At 40.5% G+C, this 23,255-nt stretch overlaps 1 protein-coding gene, 1 long non-coding RNA gene and 1 pseudogene across 12 annotated transcripts in view; 2 read left to right on the top strand and 1 right to left on the bottom strand.

Annotated features, from left to right (window-relative positions):
- The window catches only part of LOC103559658 (uncharacterized), a 54,521-nt gene extending 37,286 nt beyond the window's left edge, over positions 1-17,235 (top strand). The window contains exon 4 of one of the 2 annotated variants that reach the window (XR_011537471.1): positions 16,963-17,235. This is a non-coding gene — a long non-coding RNA (uncharacterized lncRNA). Of the gene's footprint in view, positions 1-11,877; positions 12,099-16,962 lie in introns of those variants that run through there. The other variant, XR_547027.2, reaches the window with a different exon arrangement.
- The window catches only part of KIAA0319L (KIAA0319 like), a 90,343-nt gene that overhangs the window by 57,122 nt on the left and 9,966 nt on the right, over positions 1-23,255 (bottom strand). For all 10 annotated transcript variants that reach the window (XM_008533354.2, XM_070610348.1, XM_008533357.2 and 7 more), the window contains one exon: positions 2,586-3,115. In XM_008533354.2, the coding sequence (XP_008531576.2) occupies positions 2,586-3,115 (530 nt within the window). The remainder of the gene's footprint in view (positions 1-2,585; positions 3,116-23,255) is intronic.
- LOC139081941 (zinc finger protein 485-like) lies at positions 5,188-6,279 on the top strand (annotated as a pseudogene).

Raw genomic sequence — 23,255 nt, 5'->3', positions numbered from 1 at the left:
CAACTATAAAGATCAGTACCACTCATAAATTCATGGTCTCCATCTTCAATGCTACCCAGCAATCTTTCTATTTCATCACCTAGTTTGCTTTCTCCTACCCTCCACAATGGCCGTTTCAGACCTTTAACATTCTCTCCAAACCTCTGATTTTCCTCCCTACTACCCACCTATCCCCACTCTACCTACCTCTGCTTCTCTGCTCTGTAAATGATCTATCCCACTTCAGAAAAAAACAGGAATGAGATTAGAACACCACAACTTCCTTCTACCAAACCTAAAAATCCACCTTGGCTACACCTATATCCACCCATTTCTTCCTTTCTATCACAATGAAGGAGTGGTCTCTCCTCCTGCTTAAGGGTAATCTTGTGCTCCGTGCTCTGGACTCCACCTGACCTATAATGCAGGGGTTCACAAAGTGCTCCCAGACCAGCAGCATCAGGACTCTCCAGGAGTTTGTTACAAATGCAAATTCTCAGGCCCCACTCTAGACCTACTGAATCAAAAACTCTGGACTTGGGGCCCAGCACTCTATTTTTAACAAGGCCTCCAGCTGATTCTGATGCGTGTTAAAGTCTGAGAACCACAGCTCTAAAGGATTATTTGTTGCTTATCTCCTTTCCTGGATCTTCAACCCCCTTCTTCAGTGCAATGGTTCCCTTGCCTGAAGTGCCTCTTATTTGATTGCTCCGTGTACATCCTTGCCCTTCTCCAGTATATTCACCACACAGCAACACAGCTGATCATATCATTCCCTGCTTAATACAAAGACCAATATTTTAAGAAGGCCTCAGGCTCTGCACACCTCTCAAGCCTCTTCTTTCACTAGCTCTCTTGCTTGGTTTACCAAACAAGACAAGTCTCTCTCAACTGCTTGATCTTGCCATGCTCTAGGGCACCTAACAAGCTTTGAAACCATTACTCTCTCTGCCTGAAATACTCTTTGCTTGTTTCTTTTCCTAACTCCTACTTCTGCTTCAAGTCTCAGCTTCAACTTTCCTTACTTGGGGTAGTCTAATTTTACCCTTAGTCTTGACTAGGTGCCTGTTAGATACTCTTACAGCTCTCTGCACTTATCCTCTCATAACCTGCACCAAACTTATAATGATTTATTATAAATGTAATGTCTGTTTTTCTTGCCAGAGTGTAAGCTCTGTTAGGGCAGAAATAATGTTCATCTTATTTACTATAATATTCCAGTGCCTAGCTTAGTGTAGTACCTTGCACATAGTAAACGTGCAATAAATATCTGCTGACTGACTGAGCCTTTGCATACACTATGCCTCTGTCCAGAATGTTCTGTATTACCTTTAACCCTGTAGTGAAATCCTAAACATCCTTCAAGAAACAAGCTACACATCGCTGTAAAGTCTTCCCTGCACATACACACCACCTGCCTGCCTAAGTGGATCACTTTCTCTTTTGTATTCCTACTGTGTTGTCTACACAAATCTCCTAGTGCAATAAATATACACTACTGTAAATACCTATGTTCATGTCTGAATCTAGACTATAAACTCCCTGAGGGCACGGATCTCTTCTCTCTTGTTCATCTTTGTATCTCTAGTGCTTAGAAAAGTACCTGACAATGATAATAGGTGTCCATAAATGTTTTGGGGCATATTAAACCTAAGACCGTATCTCTAATACTGCACTAAAAGATTTCTTCTTAATATTAAATCTGGGTTCCAATTCTAGGTTTGAATTAACTGCATGAGCAAACCGTTTAACCTCTTTGGGCCTCAGTTTCCTCACTAGTAAAATGGGGCTAATAATACCTATGTGGAAATATTGCTATGAAAATTAAACAAAATCACATAGTACAACGATTAGCACACACAGCGCCTGGCATGTCGTAGCCTCCCCACTCTGGCTTCAACTTGATAGAGACAACTAGAACAAAAGAAATACAAAAATAAGTCACAGCAATCAAGAGAGACTGAGCATAGAGTGAGTCATTCCTTTTAATCATTTGCCCAGGAAAATCAACAATGAAGACACATAATAAGCAGAATAAACTCTATTGCTGGCATCTCCCTTGGCATACAAAGCTTGGTGAGAATTCACCCCAGAGAGCGCTTGGCTAATGGCCACATCCGGCTACCCAGCCTGGCAAGTCAGGTCTTAATCTGTGGTTCCAGACATGGTTACTACAGTCTGGAATAGAAACTATCTCATAAGGAATGTGTTTACAGGCAAGAGATGGGGGAGGAGGAGGAGAACTTGACTGCAACCACATCAATCAAGTGTTTTGCAATCTGGCAGAAAACACTGCAGAATCGTTGGTGGAGACTAACACCCACACAATTGCACTTACCTGTAGCCAAAAACCAGCTTAGACTAGATAATGAACAGCTTTCTGTTTTCACCAAAACAAAGGTCAGACTTGCATGGAGTGAACACCTCTAAGGTCAAGTTACCCTTGTACGTCTGGGCAGTACCCATGAAGATGACACGTGGCAGCTTTTTGCATACACTCCTCAGTCTATGAGTGCTGCCCACAAGCATCAGTTTCATTGCTCACATGTGCCAAATGTGAGAGCAGATTTAACAGTTTCTCTGCTCCTTATTCATAATTTGCTTACCTCTGTAGAGCCATTGGTATTCCTATCATCTAGTTCCTTGGAGTCATTCATTTCAGAATGCTGTGTCACTAACGGTGTAACTACTTCTTCCCTGGGACTACTTCTCTTCAGAAGCTTCCTGATTAAGCTTTGCTGGTCACTGGAAGATACAGCAGGTCTGAGTGTAGCTCTGTGTGGGTTCTGTCTCCTCCAAGATGCCCTGCTCCAATCTAGCCCCAGAATATGTGGTACACCATCTTCATGTGGAAAGCCCAAATCATCTTCGGTTTGGGTTTTTTTTAAAAACACCAGCATGGAATTGGAAGAGTCTGTCCTAAAAGCCCGGCAGCTCTGGGGCCTGCTGCAGTCTGCCTGCATGCACATCCCTTCTAACCACCAAAAGGCATGGCAGGCAGAGTCTTGGCAGCAGGCAGCCCAACACGATTGGAGGGAGGGGGTTCCTTCAAGAAGCTGGAGGTGAATTTCTCCCCCAGATCTCAGGCCAACTCCAAATTGTGTCTTCGCCTGCTGGCACCTGCTTTCACTGGCATCTAAAAACAAAGAATGAAAACATGTTAAGATGAAATAAAAACAGAGAGTACTGCTTTGTAAAGAGTGCTAAACACCAACGTTTGAGGCTATTTTGAAGACTGGTTTTTAAGAGAGTGGGAAACCTGTCTAGTAAGTGGAACAGAAGAAGGAAAAGAATATTTTTCGGCTCAGGATATTTTAGCATGTGGAAGTACTACTCCAGTTCATCAGTGGTTCCCCTTCTCAATGAGTCCCTTCTACAGAGACCTTTTACACAGAACTCCAGTACATGAAACAGGAAAAAAGGAAAACAAAGGAGCTATGCCGGTGGAAGCATATGGAAGGATGAGGGGCTGGGGAAAGTCCTGCTATTCGACTTCCTACTCACCTCCAAGGTATTTCTCAGGGCCAGTGTGAGGACTATGGGAACAGCAGAGCAGGTTGCTGAACAAGCTGGAATATTTTCCCCACTGAACTGGCAGCAATATAAACTGAGGAAGCGTTCACTCTCAGAGTCATGTAAGTGCAGGGCTGGCTCACCCAACCTTGAGAGTGAGTGCCTCCTTAAATTTTGTGCCCGAGGTGCCTCTTTCTTCACCCTAGCCCAGGATCTCGGGCTATAACACAAAATATATTTTAGAATGACATATAGAAAATATGCAGTAGAAGCAAAGTACTGAAGAGATGGATAATTATGTCTGCATGTACACATAACTGGAAAAGGGCCATGACTAACTAAAGCAACAACCTGATAAACAGCCAAAGCCAACCTGATTCCCAGGAAACACTTACCACATGTCCAACAGACTAAATGTGGACCCCGGGCAACTGGGAGATAGGAGATTAGGGCAGGCTCTGGATTATTGATATTGAGTTGAGCAAGCACTATGGAAGCCAATCTGCCAATGTTACTTAAAAGAAAAGAGATACACTGGCACCAATCTAACACCAGTCAAGGCAATTTAAAATGCCAGAAGAAACAGAACTTCCCTAAGAATAGATGAAGAAATAGTAACTGAAAAAAATGAAGCCAACAAGAGCTACAAAAATACCCTCATTTCCTCATCCTCCTTCCAAGACAGTAACCAACGGTATGAATCTTAGAAACAGCTACTTGAGTGTACAGACTTTGTTGAAATTAATAAATTGTTACATCAGTAACTACTGTCAGTTACTTTTATGGCAACTTTCCATCATTCTTCTCAGAATTCTCTCATATTTAACATAGGAAAGTGGGACAAGGAGGGAGAACCAAGCAGAACAGTGCAGTTTTGCTGAATTGAGGAAAGAGAATTCAGGGTGACTGTGATAGCTAGAATTTTGGAACAAACTACCAAAAAGGAGAAAGCTACACAGAGAAAAAGCTCCAGACATCTGGACAATGATCCCCTTCAGTCTTAGAGGTCGACACACAAGGGAAATTAGAAAGTATTTTGAACTGAACAAAAATGAGAACACAACATATTAAAATTTGTGGGGTGCAGTTAAAGCAATGTTTAGAGGGACATTTATAGCTTTAAATGCTTATTTTAGAAAAGAAGAAAAGTCTAAAATCAATGATCTAGAGAGACATACAGGGAGAATGCCATGTGATGGCAGAGGCAGAGATTGGAGTGATACAGCTGCAAGCCAAGGAATGCCAAGAACTGACAGTGACTATCAGAAGCTAGGAAGAGTCAAGTTAGGATTCTACCCAGGGTCTCAGAAGGAACCACCCCTGCCAAAACCTGGACATTGGACTTCTAGCCTTCAGAACTATTGGCTTATGCGGGATTCTCTGCCCTTGCCTGAGAGGACAGTTTAGGAAACAGATGGCTCCAAGACTACCAACAGCCTAGATTCCAGGGATCACTGACATTTTGGGGTGTGGCTGTGGCCTTTACCCAGATTGAACGGAGGCACCTGGATGCTATTCAGTGGACATGTATATGGATGTGATGCTGGAAAACTATGGGAATCTGGTGTCTGTGGGCTTCTCTCTTTCAAACTAAAATTAATTGCCCAGCTGGAGCAAAGGACAGAGCCCTGGATGAAAGTGCAAGAAGTTCCACCAGCTACGTGTGCAGTCTAGGAGTACTGGTTTGAAACAAAGATGTCAGCCCTAAAGCAAAATACTTCTGAAGGATCTGCTCTGTAAGAGCAAACCAAAAGCATCATGATTGATATAGGCCCTGACTGGGAAGATGGAGCTCCACAGAGTACTGTAATGTGGGAAAGTCTTCAGACATAATTCCTCCTTTACTAGTCACCAGAGAAATCATACTGGTGAGATATTCCATAAATGTAAAGAATGTCGGATAGCCTTTATGAGCAGCTCATCTCTTTTAAATCATCATAAAATTCACATAAGCAAGGAAACTTATAGATGTATTGAATGTGAGAAATTCCTCAAGAAGCACTCAATTATTAATCATTAGATAATTCATTCTGGAGAGAAACCCCAGAAATGCAACAAACTTGGAAAAGCTTTCAGAAAGAATTCTATCCTTTTAAGTCATCAGAGAATTCACGCTGGTCAGAAACCCTACAAATGTAAAGACTGTGGGAAAGTCTTTGCTCAGTAGGCAACCCTTACTCATCATGAGAGAACACATAGGGGACAAAAGCCTTTTAAACGTAATGAATATGAGAAGGCTTTCAGAGATAACTCGACTGTGTTGGAACATCAGAAAATCCATACACACATATTGGTATAATGAATGTGGAAAAGGCTTTAGGAAGAGCTCGACTCTTATTAGCTGTCAAAGAATACACACAGGAGAGAAACCCTATCATTGTAGTAAATGTAGAAAATCTTTCAAGTATACATCCTTTGCTGGACATCATCAAACTCATAGTGGATATAAACCCCATTGGTGTAACGACTGTAGGAAAGCCTTTAGGAAGAGCTCAGTCCTTATCGAACAACAGAAAATTCATATTGGACAAAAACTCTATCATGTAAGAAATGTGGGAAAGCCTCCAGCACAGCTCAGGCCTTACTGAGCATCAGAGAATCCATACTGGAGAAAAACCTTATGAATGTAATGAATGTAGGAAGACTTTTCCCCCAAAGTTCAGCCCTTAAACAACATAAGAAAATTCATAACAAAGAAAGGGTCATCAAATGTAGTTAGTGCAGTAAATCATACAGAAGCAGTTTATTCTTTGACATTCGATAAATCACACATTTAACAAAAATATTCTGTGCACCTCTATCTTGGGGAACTTCTCACTTGTGAGGATTTCATTTAGAATAGTATGTACTGCTGAAATATATGAAGAACATAAATGTCTGTCAATACAAAAATAGTTACTCTAGAATACTATGTAGCAACCGAAAACAAGGAGGCAGAGTTCCATGTACAGACATAGAAATATCCTCATGATACTTCGTTAAGTTAAAAAAGCAAGCAGCAGAAAATCTACATATTATGGTCTTGTTTTATTTTTTAAATGAAGCTTTTTTGTTTGTACATATATATTATATGCATTCAAAAAGATCTGGAAAAATAAAGGCCAAACTTTTAACATAAAAAAAAAAATCTATGACCTATGCTTTCATCATAAACGCTAGAAAAAGAAGAGTACATTATATCCAAAATAAGTAGAGAAAGGAAAAAATAAAGACAAGGGTGACCAATGAAACAGAAAACAAACAAAAAACAATAAAGAAAATCAATGAAACCAAAATCTGGTTGTTTGAAAGATCAATAAAACTGACAAAGCTCTAGTCAGATTGATGACAGAAAAAAACAGAGAAGTCACAAATTAACAATATCAGGAATGAAAGAAGGGATATCACTACTGATTCAGTAAGCCACAGGCGGCAAACTATGGCCCTAGGGCCAACTCCAAAAGTTATTTACAGCTTTCTTGAAAATAGAAGTTTTCCAGAACATAGTCACACTCACTTGTTTATGTATTGTCTACGGCTGCGTTTGCGCTACAACGGCGGAGTTAAGTAGCTGCAACGGAGTTCCTGAGACCGGCAAAACCTAGACATTCACTATCTAGCCCTTTAAGAAAGTTTGCCAACCCTTGGTCTAAGAGAACGTACTTTTGTTTGAGTTACTATTAACTATAATTAGAGCGTAAATTCAGATGTTAACTTATTGACAAGTTGCAGATGATTTTGATCTTTATAGAGATGCAAATTATTTCTGTCTGATATAAAAAGGCACCCTTTCTTCCCACCTGGCTATTACCCTTATCTCCTTATTCATTCACCTATTCAACAAATATTACTGAGCATTTGTTTCACACTAGGCATTACTTTGATGGAGCTTATAAATTAGATGAGGGAGACAGAGATTAAACAGACAATAAATGTAGGACTGCAAACTAATGTAAGAGCTCTGAGGTCTTTCCTTCAGCCTTTCTAGAATAAAGGTAGCTAAATTTGGAATTTATTGAACAGATATATTATCACATATGTGGCATGATATCAATGATATTCACCGTATGTTATTTGAAATAAAAAACTATTGGAAATAACTTACACATCCCTCAATAGAGAACTTGTTAAATGAATTAAGGAAGACCTACAGAGTTGTTGGGATGAATAAGGTCACTCTGTATAGTCCTGATGTGGAATGATATCCAGGATACATGACGTGGAAAAAGAAAGAGGCAGAGCAGTGTGTATAGTTTCTACAATTTTTGTGTGTGTGGGGGGGGGGTGGAAATATGTTTATGTATACATATGCACAGACTGTTTGGGGAAGCATATTCAAGAAATTGGCATGGTTGCATTTAGGAGGGGAAACTAGGTAGCTAAGAGACTGAAGTAAGAGACTTGTTTGTTCACTAAATACCCTTTATACCTTTTGAATTTGTACAATGTACATGTATTATCTTTTTATCTTTTGAAAAATAAACTTTAAAAATTTAAATAAAATTTTCAATGGCTTCCCAAGGCTCTTAGAATGAAGACCAAAATCCTTAACATAACCTAAAATGATCTTGTATGATCTGGACCCTGCCTACCTTTCTGGCCCACCTTGTATCATGTTCTTCCTCCTTCATTACTTCCAACCCACCAGCCTTCTTTCACTCCTCAAATGGACCATGCTCTCTCCCCTAACTGGACTTCGCACATGCTGCCCAACCTATTGGAACTCTCTTGCCTCCCTTCTTTATCCAGTTAACTCCATATATGAAGGTTCAGTTAAAACATCATTTCCTCAGAGAAGCCTCCATGCTAAATCACGTCTCTCTAATTGCACACTCTCTGGGCTCTGTTGCCCCTTTCCTTCAAAGCAATTACAGCACTTATAAAGTTACATTTCTTTGTGTGATAATCTATTCAGTGTCTTTTCCCCCCACTATACTGTAAGTTCCAGTATGACAGGACTATGTCTGGGGTGTTTTTTTTCTTCTCACTACTGTATCTCCAATTCTGGCATAAAAAAAATTTTTTTTTGAGGAAGATTAGTCCTGAGCTAACATCCGCTGCCAATCTTCCTCCTTTTGCTGAGGAAGATTGGCCCTGAGCTAACATCCATGCCCATCTTCTTCTATTTTATATGTGGGATGCCTGCCACAGCATGGCTTGATAAGCAGTGTGTAAGTCCATGCCCAGGATCCGAACCAGCTAACCCCAGGCAGCCGAAGGGGAGTGCATGAACTTAACTGCTATGCTACCAGGCCAGCCCCTCAAAAAATCTTTTATGAATGAATGCACAAATAAGTGCATGTATGCATATGCATGAATAAAGTACTGAAAGAATGAATGAACAGATGAACTGTCAGGAAACCAGGTGGCCAGGTATCAGGTGGGTCATACTGAAGGCAACCAGGCTGATGATAGTACGTCGAAAAGAGATGAGGCCCAAATGCCACGATAAGTGAGGTGGGGGGGTGAATGATGGTTGGTAGATGAGTAATGATTAGGGGTAGGAAGTGGTATAAATCTCAAAGAGCGAAGCTTTTACATGAAAGTGGAGGAGTAATGTTCAAGAAGTGACAGTGAGGAGTGATAAGGACATCAGCTCCACCTCCAAACTCAGAGAGAGGTACATGGGATATGGGAGAATGAGCAACCATTGCCTGCAGGCTAGAGGGAAAACACTGTCTTTCTCCAAGAGAAAGCCAGGTCTCAGAACATTCTCTCTATCTAATGTCTTGACTAACAAGTTTGAGTATAGAGAAGGTTTAATAACTCAATGAATTCTTGTCACAGTTAAAAAGTTGGGAAAGAGGGGTGATAAGTGCGAGTGAGTTGAAAAGCACAAAGTTATACAGGAATGTCAAATCAGACTCACACAAATGATAATGGTTAAGGCACTTTATAGCAAGAAAAAAGGAGAGAATGGAAATGATGAGGAACTGATGACAGGATGGCTGCCTATCCATCCTTGGTACAAAATGGTGAAAGCTTTAAGGCAAGTCACAGAGACGTTTTACCAATGGAATTTTGGGTAAACAGATTTGGACTCAGAAGAAATGGTCAAGGGGATTTATGGGGATTACAAAGAAGAAAGGAAGATAGCAAAAAAAATTCTAATTCTCTGGTTGTTGCTAGCACCTCTGGTAAAATCCAGATCTTTGAAAGAGGAGGAGATAAGAGCAGGAGTGAGGGGCCAGCCCTGTGGTGTAGTAGTTAAGTTCGGGCACTCCGCTTCAGCAGCCTAGGATTCGAGGGTTTGGATCCCAGGCGTGGACCTACATACTACTCATCAAGCCACGCTGTGGCAGCGTCCCACGTACAGAATAGGGAAGATTGGCAGGAATGTTAGCTCAGGGACAATATTCCTCAAGCAAAAAGAGGAAGATTGGTGACAGATGTTAGCTCAAGGCCAATCTTCCTCACAAAAAAAATTTTAAAAGCAGGGGGGAAAGCTTCAACACTGGTTTGTCCTGCAAAGGCGTTCTTCTGCTTCCATGGCTCCCTGAAGAATATCACAAAAGCTACACAACTCTCTGGTAGTATGAAAGAGAAATGTTTCATAACCCAAACATTCCCCCTGCTTTGTGAGGTGACTGGGAAGCCTCAGTTAGAGATCTCATCCATTACTCTGCGCTGCAGAGAACATGTTCAATGAGGGAAGGAACAATCTGGGGGTTCATACAGGATGTTCCAAATCTTCCCTGCTTCATTGTACCTCTTGATTGCTATATTCTTAAAATTATTACTAAAGCTTAGTAATGGGTAAGATCTCTGATTCATGTGAGTATTATCTGACAATCTGATCCTTTGTCTTAGCTCACAGGAATAGAGCCTGGGAGAGGACAGATGATCAGAAGCACTTATATCTTTGACAGTGACCAGGAATAAAAGAAATGTGAGATCTGGGGGAGGTTAGCTGGCTACAGCATTGCTAAGAGAATTAATCTTAATAGTTCCCAATAAGGGGAGGAGGCTGACTTATCAGTTGAAATGTTTAGTTAGTGGAATTTTAACTGAGTTATTTTATTTTATTAAATGCTATTTAATGTTGCTCTATTACGTGTTCAATAATTTAAAATATGGGGGGGAAACAGGTCTTTTTCATCCATTCAGTGGATCACAGTTCTTCCTCTTAGATGGTTAAAAGATGGTTAACCATTTTGAATGGTTAAAAGATATGGGTTCCAGTTTCAGCTCTAGGTCCACCATTTACTAGTAATCCAAACTTTGAAAAGTAATTTAACCTCTCTTAGATTCAATTTTCATTGTTGTTACTCTTGGGAAAAGAGTTCATCAGAGGAGGAAGCAGGGAAGCATTGGTAGAGTCAATATTGGATTCTAGAAGTAACTTGGATAAAAGGTAAGATGAAAATAAGCTCCAATTTTAGATCAGTTCCTCTCCTGCCCACGCCGCCATAGCCTGGCTCTGCTCCCAGGGCCTAAGCAAAAGCAATACTAAATCCTTACAAAAAAGGGCTTACAGTTGGTAGAACATTAGACTGAAAACCTTTTGGGAAAGTCTGGAACTCACTTTGGTAGGAGCACGTAGAAAGCTTGCCCAGGGTGAGACCAGGGAAGCAGAGCCAATCCTTTGCTTTCTAAAGCCACGGCAAAGTAGAGGATATAGGGCTCCCACAAGCATTTCCTGGAGGATCCCCAGAACAGGAGGCTCTGGAGCTAGCAATGCTTACTTATCACTACCACCTCTTAAAAGACAGAATTCTAATAAATCTGGCACAAAATCTAGACCAGGTTTCATGATTCCAAGCAGCAGAGTGGAAAAGTCTATAGAATATATGAATTATTAGCCAGAAGAAAATTCATCGAATACTTTTAGAAAGCTATGAACAACTCTGGAAATATTTAGAGACAGTGCTGTTGCCTCTGGCATTCTTAAATCTCAGGTAACAAGCTTGACTTCTCCAGCTAACTTGGAAACTGTGCTGGCTGGCAAGCAAGAAGAAAGCAGAGACAGAACGCCCGCTATCTTAGGAACTATATTGTTAAGGTCACTAGGAATTCACACTTTAACCAAATTCATCAAATTGTATCCCAGTGGAAGGGCTGAGACGGCGGGAATGGGAGTAGAGAGAATGTCCCACCAGTACTATTTTTTAAAAAAGAGTAGTTGGTAAATTCTTCTTTTGCAGGCGGGGGAACCAAGTTTCTGTAGAAAATAATACATGGTTAGGTTTTATAGGCAAAATTTGCACTTACTTTTAACATTCATTGAAACCAGAATTCTTTTCTTGAAATCTCACGATTGTATAATATGGTCAAGAATCCATTCAAAGGTTTCCTTTGATAATTATACCTGTAATGAACTATTGTCAAGCAGTAAGGCAGAAGCCTTAAATTTGGTGCTGAAGTCAGAGATTGAACTATGGCTCCACACCTTCTGTCTTCCTGCAGCTATCATCAAAAGTATGCCTTCTCTCAGAAGCAGTGGGTCCCAGCCAAGATGGCTACCACGTGAAAATGAGACAAGCAGGCATATCATCAATCCCAAAACAACTCACAGGAACCGTTCGAAAACAAACCACCTCAGGGGGCACGTTCCACCCTACTTTTGACTGTCAGCATGTCTGTCACCTGCACACCCACTAATAAACAAATAAAAAAGTGGTTCCATGTTACTCTCCATCCCAGTTCTCTCCTGCGGGGGTTAGAATATTCACAAAGCAAGGCAGAGGAGGTAACCAAAGCCTCTGAAGGGCACAATCAGGCATTATGAAGTTTGGAAAAAGTCAGGGTAATAACCATTGCCCTCTTCCCTTTTCAAAAAGGGCCACCATTTCTTTCCTCAGCTGCACACAGGTTGGATTGAAACGTGGCAGCAGCCTCACAAAAGCAGTCCTTTGAAAAGAAAATAATTACTATCCATTGCCTTTCCTGTGTGCCTAGCTTTGTTAAGACACAGTTTGTTAAATGTTATGGTGTAGGTGATTTGCTCAAACTAAACTAACTGCTAAACAAGAATCAAAAGGCTTTGTGTCCATATGACTCATTTCCCTTGACTGTAATGTTTCCATTTTTCCCAAAGACCATTTTGATCAAAGACAAACTCCCCATGGAACCAGCTGCCCAACAGATACCTCTCAGCCACTATTCACATTAACTCTTGAGTGTGGGCTAGATGGAAAACAAGCTTCCAGGACCTCACAAAACCTGACACTTGCAGCACTTCTCTAGTTAAGAACACTCAGAAGAGTAAGTCCTCTCCTCTAAGACTGTCGCGAAAGAAGCCTCAGACGTACTGGATTGTGGCAAGTTGCTGAAGAAAAAAACAGTACCATAACATCTTACAGGAGGGCAATATTTACAGGCAAAAGAGGGGGAAAATGTTCTTTTAATCTACCTACTTAAGGTAGAATTACTATACTTTACTAGTTAAAGGAACTATGAAAACCACTCTCATTTAATCTTGGTTTAATGAAAAACTACATACAGTCTCCAAGGTGAGGTTCATAGAGAACCCTCAGAAAACTGAGTTAAAAATTTGTTTCCAAAAGAAAATTCCAAATTAAGATCGATACCCTTATTCTTGGATCATACATTATGATCAAGTGGTATTCATACCAAGGACACAGGAATGGTTCAACATCCGCAAATCAATCAACATGATATACTACATCAATAAACTGAGGAATAAAAACCACATGATCATCTCAATAGATGCAGAGAAAGCATTTGACAAGATCCAATAGCCATTTATGATAAAAACTCTGGACAACATGGGGATAGAAGGGAACTACCTCAACATAATAAAGGCCATGTATGACAAACCCACAGCCAACATCATACTCAGTGGGCAAAAACTGAGCACCATCCCCCTGAGAACAGGAATGAGACAAGGATGCCCTCTATCACCACTCTTATTTAACATAGTACTGGAGGTCCTGGCCAGAGCAATCAGGCAAGAAAAAGGAATAAAAGGAATCCAAATAGGAAGGGAAGAAGAGAAACTCTCGCTGTTTGCAGACGACGTGATCTTATATATAGAAAACCGCAAAGAATCCATTGGAAAACTTTTAGAAGCAATCAACAACTACAGCAAAGTTGCAGGGTATAAAATCAATTTACAAAAATCAGTAGCATTTCTATACTCTAATAATGAACTAACAGAAAAAGAACTCAAGAACACAATACCATTCACAATTGCAACAAAAAGAATAAAATACCTCACAGTGAGTTTAACTAAGGAAGTGAAAGACCTATACAATGAAAATTACAAGGCTTTTCTGAAAGAAATGGATGACGACATAAAGAGATGGAAAGACATTCCATGCACATGGATTGGAAGAATAAACATAGTTAAAATGGTCATACTACCTAAAGCAATCTACAGATTCAACACCATCCCAATCAGAATCCCAATGACATTCTTTACGGAAATAGAACAAAGAATCCTAAAATTCATATGGGGCAACAAAAGACCTTGAATTGCTAAAGCAGTCCTGAGAAAAAAGAACACAACTGGAGGCATCACTATCCCTGACTTCAAAACATACTACAAAACTACAGTAATCAAAACAGCATGGTACTGGTACAAAAACAGGTGCACAGATCAATGGAACGGAATTGAAAGCCCAGAAATAAAACCACACATCTATGGACAGCTAATCTTCAACAAAGGAGCTGAGGGCACACAATGGAGAAAAGAAAGTCTTTTCAACAAATGGTGCTGGGAAAACTGGAAAGCCACATGTAAAAGAATGAAAATTGACCATTCCTTTTCACCATTCACCAAAATAAACTCAAAATGGATCAGAGACCTAAAGCTGAGACCTGAAACCATAAGGCTTCTAGAAGAAAATGTAGGCAATACACTCTTTGACATCAGTATTAAAAGGATCTTTTCGGACACCATGTCTTCTCAGACAAGGGAAACAATAGAAAGAATAAACAAATGGGACTTCATCAGACTAAAGAGCTTCTTCAAGGCAAGGGAAAACAGGATTGAAACAAAAAAACAACCCACTAACTGGGAAAAAATATTTGCAAGTAATACATCTGACAAAGGCTTAATATCCATAATATATTAAGACCTCACACAACTCAACAACAAAAAATTAAACAACCCAATCAAAAAATGGGCAGGAGACATGAACAGACATTTCTCCAAAGAAGACATACGGATGGCCAATAGGCATATGAAAAGATGTTCATCATGGCTGATGATCAGGGAAATGCAAATCAAAACTACACTAAGATATCATCTTACACCCATTAAAATGACAAAAATAACTAACACAAATAGTAACAAATGTTGGAGAGGTTGTGGAGAAAAAGGAACCCTCATACACTGCTGGTGGGAATGCAAACTGGTGCAGCCACTATGGAAAACAGTATGGAGATTCCTCAAAAAATTAAAAATAGAACTACCATATGATCTAGCTATCCCACTACTGGGTATCTAGCCAAAGAGCTTGAAGTCAACAATTCCAAAAGTCCCATGCACCCCAATGTTCATTGTAGCATTATTTACAATAGCCAAGACGTGGAAGCAACCTAAGTGCCCATCAACAGACGACTGGATAAAAAAGATGTGGTATATATATATACAATGGAATACTACTCAGCCGTAAAAAAGAACAAAATCGTCCCATTTGCAACAACATGGATGGACCTTGAGGGAATTATGTTAAGTGAAATAAGCCAGATAGAGAAGGACAATCTCTGAATGACTCCACTCATATGAGGAATTTAAACCTGTGGACAAAGAGAACAGATTAGTGGCTACCAGGGGAAAGGGGGGGTGGGAGATGGGCACAAAAGGTGAAGGGGTGCACCTACAACACGACTGACAGACAATAATGTACAACTGAAATTTCACAAGATTGTAACCTATCATTAACTCAATAATAAATAAATAAATAAATAAAAGATCAATACCCTTATTCTCTCTCATCTCATCTTCTGGCCCCCACCTTACAAGTCTTGTTAAGCTTTGGTCCCTGAAATAAGACTGCCTGGGTTTGAATCTCAATCTAGTTAACTTACTAGTTGAGTCAACGTGGGTCTTTAAATTTCTGGGTTTCTCCATTTGTAAAAATTGGAATGATGATAACAGTACTTAATTCACAGGGTTATTATAGATATAAAACAAGATAAGCTATGCAAAGTACTTAACTACTTAACATAATGCCTGGCATTGTAGTTAAAGCTCAGTAAATATTAGCTGCCATTACTTTTATTGTTGTTACTACACTTCATTTCAGCTCAGGTACCACTTATTCCAGAAAGTCTTCCTTGATGAAACCTTCACCCCAAAATTCCTCTCTTCTGCATATCCTACATATACCTCTATTGTAGTATTTCTGTCACTGGATCCTATTTGTTTGTCTACCTCACATACTCTGTCCTCTCTAAGTGCTGGGGTTGTATCTTGTATCTGTGTATCTGTAGGCCCAGCAAAATGATTGGCACATAATAAGCCTTCAAAGAATTATTTGTTAATTTTAAAAGTTTACCCAATATTTAAATAAATTTATGTTATTTTTTAAACTAACAAAATCTAGCAAAAGATGTCAGCTCCGATATGGAATTACTCGAGTTTTAGTCATTTGAGTCAGATCCTCAATGTTTATTAATTTCCTTAGCTAAAGGAGGAGAGAGACAGGAGAGAAAAACAAAGTTCTCAGTTCACTAAGAAATGAGAGCTTTTCAACTTAAATTAGGGAGAGCACTAGAATGGGAGGTATGATAAGAGATGAGCAAAAAGAGAAACTGAAGAAAAGCCAAGTGGATTAAGAAGAGAGAACTAAATCTAACATAACCAGCTAGGAAACAGCCTTTCCTGCTTAAACACTAAACTGAAAAATCCTTTCAAATCACAAAGCAATCTTTCCTCATAAAAGGAGCAACCAAATTTCAGTTCCCTGAGCTATCCATTTCAGACCACTCCACTTCACTCAAAGGCAAGATGGGCTTTCATAAGATGGAACTTTCTGAACAAAGCAACGGTGGAGAATAGCTTCCCAGTTCACCTAGGCAAATAGCCATCCATCACTGATGACACCTAGAGCCATCCATTTCCCTCCTCCTGAGCAATCATAAGAAGGAAAAGGAAAAAACACCTCAAAGTCTGGTCACCTAGGCGAAAAAATGGAAACCAGTCTATCACAATTGTAATGCCTTTAGCTGCTACCTGGTACTTATTAATCAAAAGTTTGTATTAATTGGGTACGATTGCTATTAAGTTTCAAAAGACCTATCTGTTAAGGTTTAGTCCAAAGCCATTTTGACAACCAGGTTATAAGTGAGAGTATTAATCGAAACACTGGTGTAGCTGAAAATAGCTCTCCTACCATAGAGTCACCAGCTCAGAAATGATCTAGTCATCAAGGGCTTTATAATATTTAAAGACAGATTGAAGGCAAATGATTAAACCATGTACTTTTTAAAAAAAACTGTAACTAGGGGGTTACAATGCTGCATATAATATACTCAGAATCTCCTGCTTTGCTTTTTCTCCCACCACCTTATGACTAAAAGACTCTGGATAATGCTGTCAGCAAGGAGAGCACGCCTCCAAGCCACAGCGTGAAGGAACCCACACCTCTCTATGTAACACTGTCTTTGTACTTCAAAAAGCACAGGTATCAAATGATAACAGATAAACTTGCGCCTGCATATAAAAGTCGTTCTAGAAAGACAGAAATTTTTTTTCTAAAGAGAAAAGCATATGGATATGATGTCACGAATCTAGCAATTCCCTGTATAGCCCCCTTGTAGATGCTATTGTTAAGAACCTACATTTGATTGCCATCTCTGACTGCAGGGCTGATAAATTATTTGCATTCACCATAACCATACCAACCTTCTTTGGAAACCCACACGACAAACCTTGAATCAGAGCACTGTTTTGTTGTTTGGGAAGGGTTGTTCTTCGTTTTGTTTTGTTTTTTGCTGGCTGGTTTTGTTTCTAAACAGAAGGTCATTTAGAGGGCTGCAGCAGAAATACATAAATTAAATAAAATAGCAGTAAACTTGGGAGGAAATAATATAGCAAACAAAGAAGTGTTATTTCAGCAGACATAGCCAGTAGAGGAAAAGTTTATGTCAATTTATCCATTAAAAACCTCTCTTTTTGGAGTATTATGTAAGCGTCATAAAAAAATTTTAAAAAAAACAAACCTGCAGTGGGCTGAACTGGGCCATGTGAGGGCTCAATACAACCAAGCTTCGGATACCGAAATATCTCGAACCACTTTTTGCTTATAGCAAATAAAATGCAGAGCTACAGATGCTTTCTCATCTGTGTGTAAATGAAAGCAAAACTGTGTGAGTAGCTAGTATTCTTAGAATTTTTGAGAGCCAGTTTATTTAAATGAAATCAAAGCCAATCTGTATCTGTGCAGAAATAATTTTCTCAGGGCTCTTACTCTCTAGGCTTTACAGAGCTGCACACGCTCTTCCCTCTGCACCTCCCTTTGATGTAAAGAAGTGAAAAGAGCTCTGCAGGTTAAAAATCACTTCAAATGAATCTGGGAGAAGGAAGCTCAAAGGGATTAGAATATCGCTTTTCTCACTAGCCTGCTATAGAACAGGGTTCAGCTCTTCCCTGCCTCATTCTTTGTGCTCCTAGAGCACATCTTGGAATTTCTCACGCTTCTTTATGTTTCCACATCTATCTCTGCCTCCATAGGTGAACTCTCTGATGGCAGGAACTGGGTTTTATTTAGCCAGCAACAGTGTTTGTTGACCTGAATCGTATGTATCTATAGTATGCACATAACCCCTAGATATTAATTATCATTAAGTGACTTGAATTAAGCATCCTAGAGAAGGTATTAAAAATGCAATAAGCATACTTTAAGGCACTAAATATAAGATAAGACATGCAAAGAGCCAGGGATCACAAATACTAGAAACATGTGCTCTAGTTAAGGTCATCTACATAATACAGACTGACATTCAGATAACTTGGAATTGTTTGGTTTATTTACTGCAGATGTGTGGCTTTTAACAGACTTCATTTTTATGACGTGCTTATATGTATCTTTCTCTCATGCCTCCATTTCAAGTTGACTATAATTCACACATTCTATTGACAGAAATAAAAATTGGGGCAAAATGGTCAAAATTCCTCACCACCAAATTATCTAGTATGGACTCTCTCTGGCCACAAAGAAACTGCCCTTTCCTTACCCTCATCTGTAAAACGGCACTATTTCTCTGCTGCGTCATAAGCAACATTAATTCCAGGCAGGGCAAAAAGGATATCCAAGTGTGTTTCAGTAATGTGTGTGTGTGTGTCACATACATACATACACATACAGACACACACTCCTGGAGGCACACAGGAAAACCCTTGAAAACACATCATACACAAAGGGCCTTCACTCTTCACCTCTTCCTCCTCACTAACAGAGGCAGCCATGCTGCCAAGGCAGCAACCCCCACGTGAAATATGAAAGAGTGGAGGCGAAACAGCTCAATCAAAACAGCTTGGGAAAGGTAAGGAAGGTATGCTTGTCAGCGAAAGTCTCCATGGAAAGGCCAGAAAACTCTTGCTTCTGCTGTGACCATCCTGGGCAAATAACCCTGCCCAAAGTCTGCTTACCCGAACTTAGAGGCCAAGCCCTCCCTTTCACCTTTCGCAGAAAGGGTAACAGGAAAATTCACCCCATTATTTGACAAGCACACTGTGAGAAATGTCAGGGTGCAGCGTGTAAGCATATTCTGGAGAGCAGAGCTGAGAGAGATTTTGAAAACCAAGCAGTTAGAGACTGACGAGGCAGAACGCACAGGTAGAAGAGAAGCTTGGCGCCACTTGAGCACTTGGGGCTGTTTTGCCTCAGGCCAAAAGCCACAGACTGACCAAGCAGGATGCAGATTACTCAACTTGCGGAAATGGAATCTGTCTCCAGCTTCTCTGTACAGGAGAAGAATGTATTCTGATTAAGACTCACTCATTCTACCCAGCCCACTTCCACAAGCCTCCAGCTGACTCAGGTTGCCCTCAGTTAAGAACAATATACACTGAGCTGTATGCAAAAAATCAGAGGAGCCATTTCTTAATAGGCAGGATGGCAGTTCTTTTAAAATTTTAAACCTGCATCTGAAATTAGAGTACAGAAGTAAAATCCAATCAATATAAACTCCCCATCTCCCAGGTCTGATAACACTACGTATTCCTCTCATTATCTAAAATTGAGAGAATCCATGAGCACACATTTATTTCAAACAAACTCAAATGTGTTGCTGGATTAGAATCAAAGCAAAATGTTACACCAGTTGGAAGAAAGAGAGCATTCCTAAAAATCCTGTCATTTGCTGAGAGAGTTTAAAAAGGGGAATTGGGGTAAGCCGCACCGGGCACCCATCTTTGGGGACAGAGTCTGCAGTTGGTGGAGTTTCAGATAGGCCTTGGCCAAAATTCTTCTCTGCTTTTGTTTCTCCTAGGACAGCATCTGTGATGGCTAACTCAAGATTCAGGGACACGCATAATTCCTTCTTATCTTAGGGTATTTTACAGTTTCCTTTTGTGATTGACCAGAGAAATTCAGGATTTATATAATTTGAGTCTTGCATGATGCTAAGCTGTGGAACTGCTCACCTGAGGGCCTGAGTAACAAACCTGATACCAAAAAGGCAGGAGCACCCTGATACAGAAAAGACTTTTAAGAGGTGACTGGCTGGGTATATCTAATACCCATGAAATCTCCAGAGGACACACACTTCCAAACTGGGGGCAAAGGCTGCAGCTGTAGTACTTTTTCCACCTCCAGATAACCACCTCATTGCTCATTCAGGGATACGGGTTATCGGTGGTGGAGAGAGTGGGCTGGATTAAAGGAAAGCTGGAGACAGACTGTATTGTAGACAGGGGCTTCACCTAAATAATTCTGAGCCGAAGTTATTCTTTTGAGCCCAGCTTCAGACATTAAATTGCCTAGTCTCCTACATTCCTGGGATTCTGCAAGGAAGACTGGGCCTCTGTTGTCAGTGAATTACCTTGGAACCCAAGGGAGACCTCAGCCTCTTTGAAGGGAATCTTAACACCAATAACATCATCCCTCTCAGAGAGAATTTCTGGTCCCTAGAATGGCAGAGGAAGCAATGGACCGTAAGATCCATGAAAGCAGAGATCATGTCTGTCTTAATCAATACTGCACGTCTGATACCTAGGATAGTAGGCACCCAATAAAGACATTTAGAAGGAAGGAAGGGACTAACTCTGTAAGCTACTTCTGCACAAAATCCAAAAGTGCTATTGAATCAGCCCCAGTCAAAACACTGTCCTGACCAAAAGACAGAACCTACCTGGCCTAGCAACAGGCCTTGCCAAGCATGGGCACACCATCAGTGTCGGGGGAACTGAATTGGGGCTGAGGGCCAGGTGGTGTCATGGCAGCAGAACAGAGTCCTCTTTCAGAGGAGAAATATCCTTGGCTGAAGGAGGAAACAAGCAGCCAGTCATGCTCCTTAGTGGCAGGTTACAATAATGGAAAAGGCACAATACAGCTCTCCCTGTCATGGGCTTCAACCAACCTCAGGGCTGTAAAGCTGTAAAGCTATATGAATGAAGGCCTACTTTTCCTGACAATGCAGAAACGCCAGCTGCCTATGTTATACTTTCAAAAATGTGGGGATTGAGGTCCCACTGGACAGAGATTTAAGAAGTCAGCAGCAGGGCTAGCCCGGTGGCACAGTGGTTAAGTTCGCACACTCCACTTTGGTGGCCTGGGGTTCACAGGTTCGATCCTGGGTGTGGACCTACACACCACTCATCAAGCCATACTGTGGTGGTGTCCCACACATAAAATGGAGGAAGACTAGCACCAATGTTAGCTCCAGCAAAAAGAGGAAGATTGGCAACAGATGTTGGCTCAGGGCCAATCTTCCTCACCAAAAGAAAACAAAAAGAAGCTAGCAGAGACCTCAAACCTACTGTTTACTGGGTCATCTTGGGATTAGTCAAGAGTTTAACCAAACAAGATTTTATGTTATCATATTATAATGACTATTGCTAATATCTGCTGAACTGTTATTTATGCACCTGGGAATAGGCTAAGAACTTTGCATGAATGTTTTATTTCATCCTCACAACAATCCCATGAGAGGTACTATTATTCCCATTTTGTAGATGAGGAACCTGAGGGAAGATGGGTTTCAGTAACACTACCCAGCACATAACAGAACCAGGACTCAAATTCATGCTTGTCTGACTCCCAAGTCCATGCTCATGCTCTTGGCCACTCTGCCGCCTGTCTTTTGCTCAGTTGAAGAATAGGTAGGTGGTCAAGACCATCTTACAACATCTCTCTAAAACTTATCTTGTACTGTCTGGAATCAAAAGTGGCCAAAGGACCTTAGCCACATGGGCTGACTTTGCTTAAGGAAGTTCTTGGATGAAGGATCAGAAAGAAAGTTCAAAAGGCAGGCCCTGAAAGCAACAGCTATGCTTTTTTTTTTTTCCTGAGGAAGATTAGCCTTGAGCTAACATCTGTTGCCAATCTTCCTCTATTTTATATGTGGGTCGTTGCCACAGCATGGCCAATGAGTGGTGTAGGTCCACGCCTGGGATCTGAACCTACAATCCTGGGCTGCTGAAGTGGAACACACCAAATTCAACCACTAGGCCATGGGGCCAGCCCCAAGAGCTATGCGTTTTGACCCAAACTCTTCAGTACTACTCACCTGAGAACAGATGTCCAAACACTAACTAGACACACAGTTCTTGCTCATGTTCCTGCCAATTCCACATAATGCCTTGAATTGGAAGCTGTTCCAATTAGTAAGATTTTTACACAATCTCCAAAATAAGCCAAAAGGCCTTGCTTTGGCCCTGCAATTGTTATTTTGTTTTTATAAACTCTTCTGCTATCTTATTATTTCCTCCCTTGAGGAATTCCTGAGGAGAGTCAATTTAAGACAGCTTTTAAATGGAACTGGATTTACTGCCCAATTACGCCATTTTTTTATCCCTCTTCACTGTGTCACACAAGTTAGGAAATAAGTTTGTGTTTGCAAAATGTTTCTAAAGACAAAAAGACAAGCAAAAAGACAAAACTTCAGTCTTCTCAAACAGAGAGAAGGACTTAGATGATTGTTTTACTGAAGAGTATTTAAGCAAGAGACAATTACTTCATTTCACTTGGAGCAGCCTAACTTTAGAGGGTTCTGATTGGTCTTACTTAGGTCAATTAAACTGTGATATAACAAGATCCCACAGACTTGCTCAATACTAGCTGAATTTTAGAATCAAGCAGCTTTCAGGGTTCGTGTTAACAGCCAGAAAACTTTACCTTCCCCCGGCTGCCATGTACTCAAGTCATTATCCTACAATCTGAGGAGACAGATTTAGGATTAATAATTTATTACCTTCCTGTACTGCAATGTAGTTAAGAATATAGGACAGTTTGGCAGGAGAAAGTTCCTGCTGAAGGCTCATCGCGGTGAGATGTATTCCATTAGTCATTCACCTTAAATTAGGTGCCCAGCAGATGCAAGAAGAACAGAGATATAACACCACCTAAAAAGTCTCCTGAAAGTGCTTTTCTCCTGAAGATAAGACTGATGCATGTTCAAAATATATTATTCTCTTAAAGGAAAAAGATCCCTTTTGGTCTGACTGGTGCAACAGGGGCTACAGCTCTCAGAGTACCACCAAAGGGTAGGAGCAAGGGAGGAAAAGAGTTCAGGTGCCTTCTGTCTGCCAGGGGCAAATGCAAGCAGTTACGAGAACAGAAAGAACGGCAACTAGCGGGGAAAAAGACCTCTTGCTAAGCCAGGAGCTGTCTTTGTCCCACCTGCAGTCTCTGTGGTGGTTGAGAGTGATA

This window comes from Equus przewalskii, chromosome 2 (assembly GCF_037783145.1).
Source record: "Equus przewalskii isolate Varuska chromosome 2, EquPr2, whole genome shotgun sequence".
Lineage (NCBI taxonomy): Eukaryota > Metazoa > Chordata > Mammalia > Perissodactyla > Equidae > Equus > Equus przewalskii.
The sequence above is the reverse complement of the archived record's forward strand: the minus strand, read 5'-3'. Positions and strand labels throughout refer to the sequence as shown.